General features: G+C 35.9%; 3 protein-coding genes across 4 annotated transcripts; 2 read left to right on the top strand and 1 right to left on the bottom strand.

Annotated features, from left to right (window-relative positions):
• The first annotated feature begins 11 nt into the window (after positions 1–11).
• Positions 12–3,759, top strand: LOC106176098 (uncharacterized). Of its 2 annotated transcripts, none has more exons than XM_013558326.3 (2): positions 12–1,367; positions 1,828–3,759. In XM_013558326.3, the coding sequence occupies exons 1-2, from the start codon at positions 769–771 to the stop codon at positions 2,723–2,725; spliced, it is 1,497 nt and encodes a 498-aa protein (XP_013413780.2). In that variant the 5' UTR covers positions 12–768; the 3' UTR covers positions 2,726–3,759. The 2 variants fall into 2 exon arrangements, 1 of the variants encoding a protein (XP_013413780.2); XR_001239730.3 differs by having other exon boundaries at positions 1,197–1,378; positions 1,828–2,000.
• A 357-nt stretch (positions 3,760–4,116) lies between these two features.
• Positions 4,117–8,631, top strand: LOC106176105 (cancer-related nucleoside-triphosphatase). The gene is made up of 5 exons (XM_013558338.3): positions 4,117–5,084; positions 5,483–5,648; positions 6,169–6,268; positions 6,725–6,919; positions 7,115–8,631. The coding sequence occupies exons 1-5, from the start codon at positions 5,036–5,038 to the stop codon at positions 7,187–7,189; spliced, it is 585 nt and encodes a 194-aa protein (XP_013413792.2). The 5' UTR covers positions 4,117–5,035; the 3' UTR covers positions 7,190–8,631.
• LOC106176104 (serine/threonine-protein phosphatase 5) lies at positions 7,636–14,369 on the bottom strand. The gene is made up of 13 exons (XM_013558337.2): positions 14,214–14,369; positions 13,171–13,340; positions 12,600–12,671; positions 12,178–12,331; positions 11,798–11,919; positions 11,513–11,578; positions 11,209–11,307; positions 10,817–10,922; positions 10,542–10,684; positions 10,172–10,259; positions 9,708–9,927; positions 9,410–9,491; positions 7,636–9,156 (listed from the first exon to the last, which is right to left on the bottom strand). The coding sequence occupies exons 1-13, from the start codon at positions 14,356–14,358 to the stop codon at positions 9,100–9,102; spliced, it is 1,524 nt and encodes a 507-aa protein (XP_013413791.2). The 5' UTR covers positions 14,359–14,369; the 3' UTR covers positions 7,636–9,099.
• Positions 14,370–14,610: the final 241 nt, after the last annotated feature.

Raw genomic sequence — 14,610 nt, 5'->3', positions numbered from 1 at the left:
GCACCGGTGACGACAGACGCAGGTGACTGTATAGTATCCTCATAAATATTCATGTGTGGCATGTGATCACGACGTGTATGCCTACTATTAAGTATCCACGTGTCGTGAAATAAAGTCAGTGTGTAGGCCTATGCACGTAAGCAGTGCGTTAGCGTTCTGAGTTACAACAAAAATATCACAGCGACGATATATACAGAGACACCTGTGCCTGTACATAACAATGGAACGACCTTCATTGTATATACCCCCCCCCCCGTCCACACACACACACACACACACACACACACGTACTCACAGGTCGATCACTTACTTTCTACTGGAAATGATTTATCTCACAGTCTCCATAACCATGATTATGAGACAAGCACGGCGCAATCTTTACTGTTATTTAAGCTCCTAGAAACTGGTTTTTCCAGACATCTGCCATGTAATGTGACACTGGGATTTTCCAAATTTATGCCAGAACAAAGCTGATCGCTATTTCCAACGTAACCAGGTGTGTGTCGCAATATAGCTGTTTTCCCCATTGTATGATTCTGTGGGAAAAACCTGCGTAGGTGTAATTTGCCTCGCTTTGTGAGAAGCGGCGTGTCATCAGCTTCTCTATCGAGTCACAATAAATTACTAAGATTTGTAGGATAATTTCACTTTACTTCTACCTAATCTGGTATTTTTGGTGACAGTATATAAAGATCTGAATACGCGACCCACGTTTAAGTTAGATTTAGTCGGGATGGTGTTTGGAAACCTGAGCACGACTGATGAGAAATGGGTCTTGGACATACTTCAGGATTTACTGTAGAAATCGAAAATGAAACGCCACACGAACTGCATTTACGCGATTCTCATACTATCGACCGCAGAACAGGCGTGTCACCTACTGTTACTGCCTCCATACTGCCAGGCACAGTAGTCCAACAGGCCATAGAAAGTCATGGTTGTCAAGATGCAAGCTATGGGGCACATGTAAGAAATATTCAATATGCCGTTCAGCAGTACCAAAGCAACGCAGCGGAGAACAGATCGTTACAGATGGAGAATGAAAGCACTAGTACTGCTGTGCAGAGTGCTTCACACGATGGTCATCCCGGTTGGGTTTTTCGTCTGCAATTATGTGCCGCCTATTACAAGAAAAATGCATTCTATGTCGTAGAAATAATAGACCCAAATGGCCAAATTCGTGCAAGAGAAGTGTTTAGAGAGGATAATGCTTTGGAGTACCGTCGCCAAACGGACGAAAATTGCAACGTGAATCCCATAGCAGCCAGTGGTGACTGTCCCTTCGCAGTTGATATGACAGTCAGCGAGAATCCGCGTAGGAATCTCGGTTGGTGGAGCGTGCGTCTCTGCGTAAGAGAACGCTTGATGTAAGTACACTGTAAGTAAACCTAGCTGTTTGGATTGTATCGTGTCCATTGAGCTATCTGACATTTATCATGAATGCTTATTAACACATATTGTTATAAACTACGTCAGTGGGATTCTAATTATTTTGAGTGAGATACACTGCTAGTAGAGAATTGGACGCAAAGTGCACTTTTGTAAACAACCCACAAAACACTTGACTGAATTCTCCTGCATCAGCTTGGTGTGACAAGAGAACGATACTGCATGTAATATCCTCAAGATTCATTGAAAGATCGAAAAGGATATTGCAATAAGCTCAAGTTAAAACAATTTACTTCTGACTTAGACGTACGTGCGTCATACCTCTGAAAAAATATCAATCCAACATAATTTACGCCGAAGAAAAACAATTGCTGAAAGGTAATCTGCGAATACATTTGTTCACTGAATGTGACTGATCAAACCCGTTTACATTTATAGGTGCATTGCCAATCCAGCTTCCTTCGTAGAAAGACTACATTTTACGTTCGGTGTTTGGAAAGCGTGCAGGACAGCTACAATACAAAAACTACGAGACATCTCAGACGATTTGCACCTTCACAATCAAAGCATTAGTGTCGCCACAATCACGGGTCATTCCACTTCAATATTTGCCGCAGTACTCGGCGCTGCAGGGTTTGCCGCTTCATTCTTTACCTCGGGGTTGTCTCTCATTTTATTAGCGGCCAGTTCCGCATTAGGAGCAGGTGGTGGGATAACTGTGAGTGGCAGCACCATCGCTCGCTCTGTTCTCTCAGCATCAGCGCAAGCGGAGGCCAATGAAGTTTTACAAAAAGATCACAATGCATTACGTGACATATTGATTCTGTTTGAGACTATAAAACACATAGGCAGACAGGATCTTATGAAAATCAAACAGCAATTCAAGATGCACAACGTCCCCAGAAAAGGTATAATATTATCTACAATGCACCACGCGGGTAAAATTGGATTCCTTGTGGGTTCTAATCTCTTGTATAAACCAATCATCACAGCACAGAAACTGGCTGGGGAACTGACCGCAGTGAGCACTCGGTCAATTACCAAAACTGGACGTTCAGTTGCCACGTCAGGCGGGGAAGATTTGCTCGATCTGTTTTTACGGGCAATAGGTATCCAGGTCCCGAGAAATGTTTTAGATTCTGTCGGTGGAATCATTCCACTGGTGTTTTTGCCTTTTGATATCTGGGGCCTTGTTGAGGCTGCTGCCATAGTGGCTAGTGACAGGGGGACTGAGATAACCGAGTTATTGCAACGTACTGCCAAAGCCCTTGAGAAGGAAATACCGAGCCAGCAAGATTTTGATGTCCTGGTTCACAAATACCTTAGCAGCATTTAAGAAATTGTGTATCTTTCCACCATCTGAGCTCATTCAGTTGTAACGTACTCACAAAAATACGATGAGATATATGCGATGTTTTATCTAGTGAAATGGGTTTTTATAATATTTAAAATCGAGTAACTAGCTATAGTGCTGTAAAAAGTCATTCGTTACCAGGAAAATACACATATTAACAGAATTATGTTATTCTCAAATAAACAGAAATTCTACATGATATAGTGGGGGGCCTACTAGTACAAAACGTGTGTGTATTTTCCATTGTCTACAGTCTAGTCCATTTCCTTATACAATATGCTTATGATAGTTAACAACTAGATGTGAAAGCTACACTGTAGAAGTACACAAGGCTTTTCCAGCCATCTGCCGTGTCATGTGACACTGGGATTTTCCAAAGCAATTTTGATTATATTGCTAGTGACGAGGTTTGTCACCAGCTTACAGTACACCTACGCGGGGTTTCCCCCCGCTACAGCCAAAGTTAGTAACATGTTTTTATATCCCAAATACCAACATGTTTACATTTACTTTGTAGCTGCCACACCCGTTGACATGTGGTCATACTTGGCATTTGCAATGTCAAATGGTTAAGAATTATAGTGGAAGCAAGAAACCTAAAACCTTTAACAGGATCAAGAATCCAAACTCTCGAGCACTTGACAACCATTTTGACCAATGTCTAAAAAAAAAAAAAAAAAAAAAAAAAAAAAAAAAAATACAAACAGCTAGCATATAAAGACGTTTGCTTAAGATCAATGTTTCTTTTATGTCAGAAAAGTTGCTGAAAACTGATATCAACTTTTTCTGCGCCTCGGTCAATGTCACTTTTCTAAGGTCTGCAAAACAACATATCGTCCTCTGTCAAAGTCAATTACTGTAGGCCTATACTATAAAATGCATTGCGAAACCCTGTTTTGACCGATAAGTTACGGCAAATACCGTATTTCAAAAATTGTAATCTCCAACTCGACGAAAGCCGACTGCGAGATTTTTTTTATTAAAAGACGATGACATTAATAAGCTGTTGGGGTGTCCATAGATTTCAATCCGATTTTTTACCACCGTGTAAGCACAGCAGCGCACTGCAATATTGATCAGCGGTGGATCTACATGTAGGCCCTACATGTAGGATATAGGCCTACTTCCGGAAATATGTTTAAAAAAAACATGAATATGAAAAGGAGACCAAGATTTAACAATGCGTTGTTAAACATTTTTTTAAATAATAATAAATTTGATAGGAAAAAACATCCTGGTCGGTTATGCCGTTTTGCCTGCAAATTCCGAGTAAGCACATTATACTGTATACGTAGGAACCAAATGCGGAGGGAGTGACAAGGCGCGAGAGCAGTTACAAGTCTTAAGTTTCCTACCCCCACCTCTCTCTCTCTCTCTCTCTCTCTCTCTCTCTAGTCATTTTGGGAAGACAGAGCTCTGACACTAGAGGGAAATGAAACAGAGTTCGATACGTTGGGACTTTTTTCAATAATTTACTTGATTTAAGTCACAACATCACTTCCATTCACGTTTCGAAAAAAAAACAAACCCCAAAACACATAGCCTACAAACTACCGCCCGACAAGAAAAAAATGTGAACAACGAATATATAGGCCTCATTGTTTGCAATCTCAAAGATTATTATTATTATTATTATTATTATTATTATTTATATAGCACAAACCTTTCTCCTTGCAGATTTTTGTTAAATGACATATTTACTAGCACCTGAACTCGCTGCGCCATCTATAAGCGACTGGCTTGTGTTGCCGTTTGGATTTTCAGTATTTCTCGTGGCCTGTGATGCCGTTTCCTCCATCTTCTGACCTGACCTTCTTCTAAAGCCAAGGCAAGATTCATCGTCGATTCTCAAATATTGAAATTGGCATTAGAAATTACAATGAATGCATTTAGCGTGAATGATTTACTAACAATGTTACACTATCTCTTGAGATGTTTCACTATCTCCAGGGGCGGATCCAGAGATATTTTCTGACAGTCCAAATTATCTTTATTGATCCAACCTCCATTTTTGACCGTCTTCCAACAGAAAAAAAAAAGATATCCGTCATGTCATGGCCGTCAATGTAAACTTGAAAATCTGACCGTCTTCCAGAAGACCCAGAAGACGGCCTAAATCCGCCCCTGATCTCTTTCCTTCAAGTTCTTTTGACAGAAACACACATCTTGACACCCACTGCCATCTATGAGCCATTACACCTATGAAAACAAGTGCACGCTGCACTCGTCGTACTAGTATGCAAGCAGGTCCTAGGATGATTTTTGTCACGGTGTTTTCTCAGAAATCCTGATATGGCATCGTCAACCAAGTTAAGACATATACTCATCACAGGACCACCAGGTAAGTCGTAGCGCTAATAATTACATCTACAATGTACACTTTAGAAGTACAGAAATACGCTTCATTTTGTATTTTGTATGTCAGAGAACTTAAAGCCAGGCTCATGCTTGTAGCTAAATATCAATCATATTAATATCGTTAAATTATAAATAATTGTGTATAATGTAACAGAAATGCAAATAAATAAATAAATAAATAAATAATAAAAATAAATAAATAAATAAAAATATGCATTGATACGAGAAAATGCAGATACTTGCATCCAAGTAAAATTATCAGTGTGAGAAAAATTTACTAATATACTACTACAGCAGAGTAGTACTGGTACTTATGTACATGCAACTGAAAACTGCATGTAGATTATATATCTAATTTTTAAATTAATTTCTCTTTGTCAGGAGTAGGGAAGACTACTCTTGTTCGCAAGGTATGTGACAGCCTAAAACAATCAGCTGGTGTGGCCTTACAAGGGTTTTACACAGAAGAAGTCAGAGCTGAAGGGAGAAGAATCGGTTTTGATGTGATCACTCTACATGGAATCAGAGCACCTTTGTCTAGAGTAAAGTAAGTCAAGTCATGGCATATATTATTTTACTTACTTTTCCTCCCCATATCTAGGTTACAGACCATTAGCTATATATTATGTACTGAGTAAAGGTTTTCTGTTTTATTTTTAATTAACAGTACATGAAAATATCAACAACAAGACCTTATAAAATTGTTTTAACTTAAATAGGCATTTTCAAGATCTTCAGTGCATAATCTGTGTAAAAGAAACCAGTTTAAAAAAAGAACTATAATTTCTTTATCCTTCAGAGTAATTGAAAAATGGAACAGCCTACCTGACAGTTTGCTAATGCACCATCACTAATGGCTTTCCATAGTTTACAAGAACTGGAACAGAAATTTTATTCTTTGGAACCATCTTTCGGGATAGTTATTGTGACTAAGAAGTCTACTAGTATTATTAAGAAAAGTAATGCTTGCAGAGGTCTCTGACCTATAGAATTGGCATGGTTATAATTAGAGTTGAAAATGTCATGAAAGATTCCATCTGTTCTACAGTTTGAGCCCACATTTTCAGGGCTGACCAGCCTGGTGGGAAGAGGGAGCTAAGGGTCGGTCAGTATGTGGTGGACATTGCATCATTTGAACAGACAGCACTCACTGCTCTCAGGCTAAAGGTACACGTACGCAACCATCTTTACTTATGTGTGAATTTTTCTTTTTAACAAAGTACGGATTTTTAAGATGAGTTCATAATTTACTAATTTTATTGTTTTCCTCAAAATGACTCTAGTTGGGAGACTTACTGTACTGAAAAACTCCAGAACTCCATCCATCAATTCCGCCAATGATAATTCTGTGTCAATACTGTAAAGTATGCGTTTTTTCACTCGGCATTAACAACACTAGCAGACTTAATAATAGAAAACAAGAGTGCTAAAGACAGAACAAACTGGATAACTTATTCACAATTAATGAAAATCACAAAACTAGCATTGTTGTGATGCACACAAAGTTATTTTTTCTGTGATTATTTTCAATGAAAGGAAGTAATGAATATTACGTCTTACATTCATCTTGTGGTAATAGTCAACTACTATTTTTTTTATTTAATTTAGTGGCTTCTGTTTCAGGATACAGGGCAGTGTGTTATGGTTATTGATGAAATTGGAAAAATGGAAATGTTTAGTCAGCCATTTATTCAGTTGGTGAGAAGTTTATTTAGTAATCCTCAAGTCACAGTTTTTGCAACAATTCCAATAGCCAAAGGCAAACCAATTCACCTAGTGGAAGAACTGAGAAAGAGACATGATGCCAAATTATTCGAGGTGAGATATGCTAACATCATGTTACAAGTCAAGCTGAGTTTGCTCAACTTCTGAATTTTAGTTAATTTGAATGTCAAATAATAAGATTACTTTTGAAAATTATATCAAGGAAAACAGCATGACTTTAAGGTGCCTGAAATATTTATGAAGTAATTTATTTTCTTTGTGACTTCTTTATTGACCTTTTCTTCTCAGGTCTCAAAATCCAACAGGGATGTCTTAGAGGAAGATATCAAATCTGCAGTCAAGGTGGCATTAAGTTGTGAATAATCATAGGTGGCATGACAAAGTTCGACACAGACTCAACACAACTTTGTAGTGAAAACTAAATTTCTGTGGGACAAGTTATGTGACTTTCTTAGACTGATCACACCCATTATAAGCAGTCTATGTACCCTCTACCGTACTAAGCTCTTCTCTATGCTGGCAGTTACAAAATTGTATGAAAGGGAAATACAAAGGGTATGTCTGTGAGAAACATGGACCATCTGATCACCTCAAAGAGAACAGGGGTCTTTTGTACAATTTCGTAACAGTTAAAGACCTCTGAGAGGGTAATCTTCAACGCTCAGATTTTTTGTTCTATGCATCTCACCAGACAGTGTCATGCAGTATTGCAGCATGAGAAACCCTCCTTCAATAAAAAATACATACAGGTATTTTTTATGTTATGAGATGCTTTATATCAAACTGTATTACAACTCTCAACCACTCAATGACACAATAATTTCTTTATTTCAATAGTATGCAAAAAATAATTTCCATTGTCATCAACTACTAGCCCTAGGTTGCCCATAGGGATGCCTCTACCAACAAGAATATTCATGAAGTATGTTCTTATTGGGACTAAAGTTCTACCTTAAGAACATGCAAAACATCCTCAAATGGTTCATGTAAATGGATAAGCTATTTGCCAACTCGGATTTGAACCATGATTTCATAGCAGGAATGTAAAATTAGCAGCCACGAGCACAAGGCTATGAAAGCTGGCCAAAAACGGTCACCTACCTGTTCCATATACACATGCTGGAGATTGTTGAGAGCTCATTGCTGCATTACCGTATTAATATACAGTATGGATAGTAGATTATAGGAATACTTAAGTTTGATTTGCTTGGTGCTTTTTATTGTTTTTCTTTGTTATTTTTTCTAAAGGTAAAGTAAATCCATGAAAACATATATGCAAGTTGGTGGAAACTGTCATCAAAAGAGCTTACATGCTGTTTTTGGTATCTTTGCCGTATTGCAAATAGTCCTGGGTTTAATAAAGGAAGCCACATGTGAACAGCCAGAGACCTGGATGAAAGCTGGACAAATCGCCAGCCCTTTTTGACACTGTGCTTGTGGCTACTAATATTACATCGAGCACTGAAATTGTGCCTCTAATTGTCAATTTTGGCATTCGTGCTCCCAACTCTAAGGCTCTTGATAGTAAATGGTATTTAAAATTGAAGACAGATATGCCTGAAGCATCATTGTTTGATTTGTATTGTTTACAATCTTAATTAGTGTACACTTTAATACCCATAAGTCAACGATGGCCTGAGATCAATAGATTTTTTCAATAACTTGTATCACTATTTTATTACCATGGTAACACCGTAATTAATCATAGAGGATTTCTCCATCTTCTTTCATGAAAAAAGGAAACTGACCAACGATGAGATAATAAGGTAGACAAACTGTGCTTGGATCTAAGGGACCCCCCCCCCCCCCCAAAAAAAAAAAAAAAGATAAATGAATAAATAAATAAATATATAAAAAAAATTGCGTTTACAATAATTTTGCGATTACATCGACTTATTTTGCTGACAATTCTAATATAATCTGATGATTCTCAAGGTCTGTTTGTAATTATCTACTTGGTCATGTTTCCATCTGTGGGATACCATCAGAAATACAATTTACACAATTACTTTTACTTCTGAATTTTCAGGAACTTCACACAATTGTTTCAAGAGAGCTAGGTAATCTTAACTGTAAATTAAAAGTATTAAATGGCTGGAAACATAGTATATCAGCTGTTTCAGCTGTTTTTCTTATGCAATCTTGGTAACTGCCAATGGGACGTTATTTTCTGTGAATCCATTCAATGAGATATATATAATGGAAGATCAGATGAAGTGTTATGAAAATGGAAGGAAAATCCTATTCAGTTCTGTTGATGTTGAAATGTTGATCTAAAACATGCTCAGCAGTGAATTTGCATATGCCATGGGCTTGACGTTTGGATGTGGCTGCAAAAGAAAAAGAAAAGCTAGTCTAGTAAATAATGTATTTATGGTGCAAAAACCATTGCAGAATAGCAACAATATTTAATTGATTCAACTGACAGTTTTAACTTGAATGATCTCTCCCTATCTAAACTGATATATGGTTTTATTTGTGTAACTTCTTTCAGACAAATATTCTTTATCCTAAAATAAGTATCTATTCACAAGTAATAAAGTGATAACAATAATGCAGTAAAAGCTGGCACACTTCACTTACCACAGCCTCATAGGATGTAAACTGTGGAGTAAGATCATCTCCTCGTATAACTATAAATGCCCCCTTGTTACCCATGGTATCACTGAAACATCGATGTCAGTTTTGAATTGTAAATTTATTTGCATGGCTATAAAATCACGACTGGTTACATGAATAAAGCTGAATACTATGTGAATGATTTTTTTATTTTTATTGCCTTAATCCCACAACTTAGTAGCTTGTATCACCTTAATACCTTACATTACAGGCACACACCACCCTAAGTAACTAATAATTTCCCACCTTCCAACCAACGTACCAGTAATTAGGTGCTGAGAAAACGGTGATGCACTTCCCATCATGTGCGACTTCATAACCTTCATTTTTCACCTCATGGCTTCTGACAATATATTCAAGGTTATTGTTCTCAAGGAATTTTTTTGTGACGTCTGGACCAAACTGACAGCCGACCCCTCTCTTGCTGGCTGACCTACCTGGCTGGGGCTGTGGATCAGACCAAAGCAGGTCACACATAATACCTGGAACACATTAAGGATATCAAGGTGTTTCCCCACTGCTTAGAAATCTCTCACTCCATTAAAAATAGTCAACTGCATCTTGACATATAAATATACTCAGTTTGCTGGTTAATAGTCCACAAGGTGCCAGCTGGGAAGATCTTAAAAACTGCCGCAAACTACCCCTGAAAAAATTGTCTAATTAATTTGACTCTGTATCTCAAATTCCACTAGCTATGCTTTTAATGAAGGTCAGTTTTGTTACCTGAATCTGGAGGTTGTCTGTTTCTGTCTGTTTTCCTGATGTCATCCAATGTCACATTGTCTTCGCTGAATAATCCTCCATGCATTGCCTTAACAGTTAGATTAAGTCACTTAATCACGTTTTAATCAGAATATCAAAATGTTATGGACAAGATAAAAGTGCTAAAACTTACTGATGTGTAGTTTACATATGTCCTTCTGAGATAGGCTTGCCTCAAGATGAAACTGTTTTTACATAGGTTGCCATGCTACCATTTGATTCATGTTAACTCGTCTTTTATGAAATTTATGAAAACTAACAAACCCTACATTTCTATCTGTATTGTAGGACAATGGAATGTTTGTTAAGTATTACAGGGTGTGCAACTTACTAAAATCTTTTCATTTATCAGGTGGGATAGAGGTAGCCAGTTGAAAACTTCTGTGAAAAGTTCTGCCATTTGATTAGTATACTTTGCTTTCACTTCTCCATCAAAACCATACATTTGGTTCATTGTCTCACTCTCATGATTTCCTGGTAAACATAATTATGTTATGGTATTAGAATAATATTCTTAAAAGCAACAATTGTAAAATACATGCACATTTCAAGCAAAAAAATTAAGAAAATGAAGCATTCCTTTTAAATACAGAAAATAAAACTTACCTCTTGACATATAAAAATGACTGGGATATAAAAGTTTAAATCCCCATAATGTAAGTATACACTCCACAGAAAAGGAGCCTCTGTCAACAAAATCTCCATTAAACAGCTGAGCAACAGTCAAGGTTTATAATACATCAATACAGGGGTTTCTTTAAAATATATAATTTCATTTTTATAAACACTGTTATGTCATAATCTATTTTTTAACAATTTCATACACCTGATACGCAAGTCTTGTTACAAGCATTAGTTTGAAGCTAGCTCATCACTGGTTAGTCATTAAATAATGTGAATTTTCATTTGAATAAATAAAAATTACTTTAGTTTTTGTAATTATTATGGCAATCAACTATGTTATTATTTGAAAAAAAAAAAAAAACATCAAAAGATACGTAAGGGTTCTCTTCTGAGGGGAGCCCATTCAGTTCAAATATATTCAGCAGGTCGTAAAACTGGCCATGGACATCACCACATATTGTGAACTTCTTCCCCTGAATTTACAAGAAAAAAAATCATGAACACAATTAGTAAGGATTGAACATTTAAATAAATAAAAAAAATGGAATAAAATTCAAAATGAGTTATGAAAATATCATTTGTAAAAATGATCAATCACAGCTAAATTCTGAATATTTATTCGGATTATAAAATTATGATAAACATATGTTGTACAGCTCCCATCCTGTATGGTCATACCTTTGGCACTGTTATATCCACCAATGACGCCTGAGACATAAATATTTTCTTAACCTCAACTAGTATCTGGAAGAAATTTTAAAAGCATTCTTAACTGCAAAATTACTGTAGCTTAGTGTTTACTTAAAACAAAAAGATTTTTTATGCAGTCCAAAGTTTACAACATCAAATATTTTATTACATTGCACACAAACAATAAAATAATGTCAACAAAATGGTAAGTGACAAAGAATTTACACAAAAAAGTGAAGTAAAATTCAATGACTGGGAGGTTTAATTCCATACCTGATAAGCATATTTCCTATGTAATTTTTTCTGTTGTTTAAAAGTTTCTATCAGATCTTTCATGAACTGTAATGTGATCCCCTCTTCTCCTATACAAGGTCCCTGGTAGTCATCCTCAATTACTAAATTCCAAATAGCATTTTAACAAACATATCAAAGTTTGCTGTCATTAATTCTTTATAGAATTTGCAAAACTGCTAGATATTCAAGTGCAACATAATTGAAAGAACTCTTTTTGTAAAGATGGGAAATTCAACAACATGGCTGCAAATCATAACCTCTAAATATGATAATTGTTTACTTTTCACATAAAAAAATCATGCAAACTAGCTTCATCTATTTTATAAAAAAGGTAATTATTGTATGCATCTTCCAATTACCCATATTGGCCAATTCCTCCTCAATTGTCACAGCCACAGGTTTCTTATGGTCATCCACACTGATGGCTTTCATAAAGGCCTGTCTCTTCACAATTTTATTGCATTCGTGATAGTTTCTTTGAGCATCTTTATCACTTGGCCTGGCCTTTGTCACCTGAAAAGTTGAAAAATAAAAGAAAAATAAGGATTTATGCAATGTTTTTTTCTAAGTAATTGTTTAACATTATTTTAATATAACATTAAGATATGAGAGGAACTTTATATACTGATTTTCAAATTTTAGTATGTGTAACAGTATAAAATAAGGTTTAAAACTGTAAACAAAACTTAATTTACACCATCCTCATAAAATAACATGCAATAATCTTGAGATTTATTCAATCATATAGTGATTGTGAAGAGTATCAACAAAGACCACTCACTGCTTCAAAATCCTTCAAAGCCAGTTTGAACTTTCCAAGAGCCATGTTGGCAGATGCCCTCCTGTAGTAGGCCTGATATGAACATCAAAAAGTGTAAATCTTCAGTTAAATGTAACACATTCAATTTCTCAGTTGATGAAATGGATTCCACTATGTACAATACTGACTCCTGGTCTTGTGGAAATACATTTGTATAAACATTTTTGTGTTTAACTCATCTAATTCATACCTCATTAACAATTTTGTTGATAACTTCCACCTGGTAGTTATGTACACAATTATCAATACGAAATGTAAATCAACTGTCCTTGCTCAAATAACTGGTGATTGAGAAAACCAAATTAAATACAGGTATTACCTGAATATGCAATTCAAACTAACTAAAATATTATGAGCTTTACATTCTTAAAAGTTAGCAAAATGTTTGTCTGCACTGTCACAAACTCATTTTGTGAAAATAATTTCCTCTTTCAATGCATTTCTAGAACCAGAAGCTAAAATAATGGTCATCTATTTTCATGAGATATATAATGACCTAATACTGGCCTATTATTTGCATTGGCCTATTCACCTTAATGTAAGTTTTGTCCAATTCAAGGGCCTTGCTGGCATCATTTAGGGCATAGCCATAACACTCTGTTTTTATGTAGGCAAAGCTTCTGTTGCCCCAGTAAGCAGTGACATAGGGATTCAATTCTATAGCTTCTGTGTAGTATGTTATGGACTGGCCATAATCTTTTTCTGAAAAATAAATAATAAAACAGGCCTTTGAACAATGTTCTAGTTAAATAAGCTATTTTCATCTTTGAAATTAAAAGGGCAAAATGTAAGACTTTTTAAAAACATTTTTTAATTTACAAATACAAAATAACACTTCTTGTTAAACTTATCTCAGGGCAAGTTGTACTTTTTGATAATCTCTAACAGATAACTGTCATGAATTAATGTAGCAGTTTTGAATTGTGCCCAATCTGCTTAAAGTGATGGCCACATCTGACAGGACTTTAAAAATTTCCCAGATTGTTTCAGAGTTATGGCAAGTGTCAGGGAAGAAAACAGAGATTGGTTAGTCGGGAGAAGAGGGGGTGGTGGAAGGATACTGTTTACCCAGGAAATTTATTAGTTATGCTTTTTTCACAGGAAAATCTACAATGGGTACTTTTAAAACTTTCTACTTTTCTGACCTAAATAAAAAACTTTATTCATACAGTGCTTTTGTACAAAATTGTGCATAAATTAATTCATTCACACATGTTACCCCAACAGAGACATAACAATTTGTTAATTTCTTTCCTTCAGTCTATTTTCAAGAGTCACTGATGAAAGTTTGATTGATGGATGGCATTTTTCTAAGGTTTAAAATAATTTTAAACTAAGTTCAAAAGATACAGTAACAATACGGGGTGCCATCCATAAGAGAATTTAGACTTGAAATAAGATTTCAAACATTTGTACACTGCAATTGAATAAATCAGTTCTGTGACATCCTATATAGATTCATAGTTTCAAATTCATCAAAAAAGCAGATCCAAGTCAGTGACAGGGGTGAGTGAGTGCCTACTGAGTGACAGAGAGACTCAGCTTCCCAGCAGAGACTTTCTAAGTGCTACCTACTTTTAAAGAACTCATTTGCTTTTTCCTTTAATTCCTCTGCACGTCTTGCGTCCTCTTCTGATACAACTTTAGCGCTAATCCCATTCACTTCATCACAATTTGCACTTTTATCTCCGTTTCCATCTCCGCTGCTGGGCTCCGCCATTTTGAAACATGTGTGAAAGTTCAAGGTCACAAGAAAGGCCCCACGAGGAGTAAAACTTCAACATTATGTAAAGTTATACATTATTTGATCAAAGGAGGATCAAAGTCGATATTTTCCTCTTGTGTCAAATTGAAGCGAGCTACGTGATTGAAATACATTGAATGTCTGAAATATGCAATGTGTTAAACACAAAAAACACAAAATGTTATTTCTTTACAGTTTTTGTTATGCTGTGAACATTTTTCAGGAAAT

Source organism: Lingula anatina, chromosome 2 (genome assembly GCF_051362555.1).
Source record: "Lingula anatina isolate TDL-2025a chromosome 2, LinAna3.0, whole genome shotgun sequence".
Lineage (NCBI taxonomy): Eukaryota > Metazoa > Brachiopoda > Lingulata > Lingulida > Lingulidae > Lingula > Lingula anatina.
Note: the sequence above shows the minus strand (reverse complement) of the source record. Positions and strands in the feature narration are given on the sequence as shown.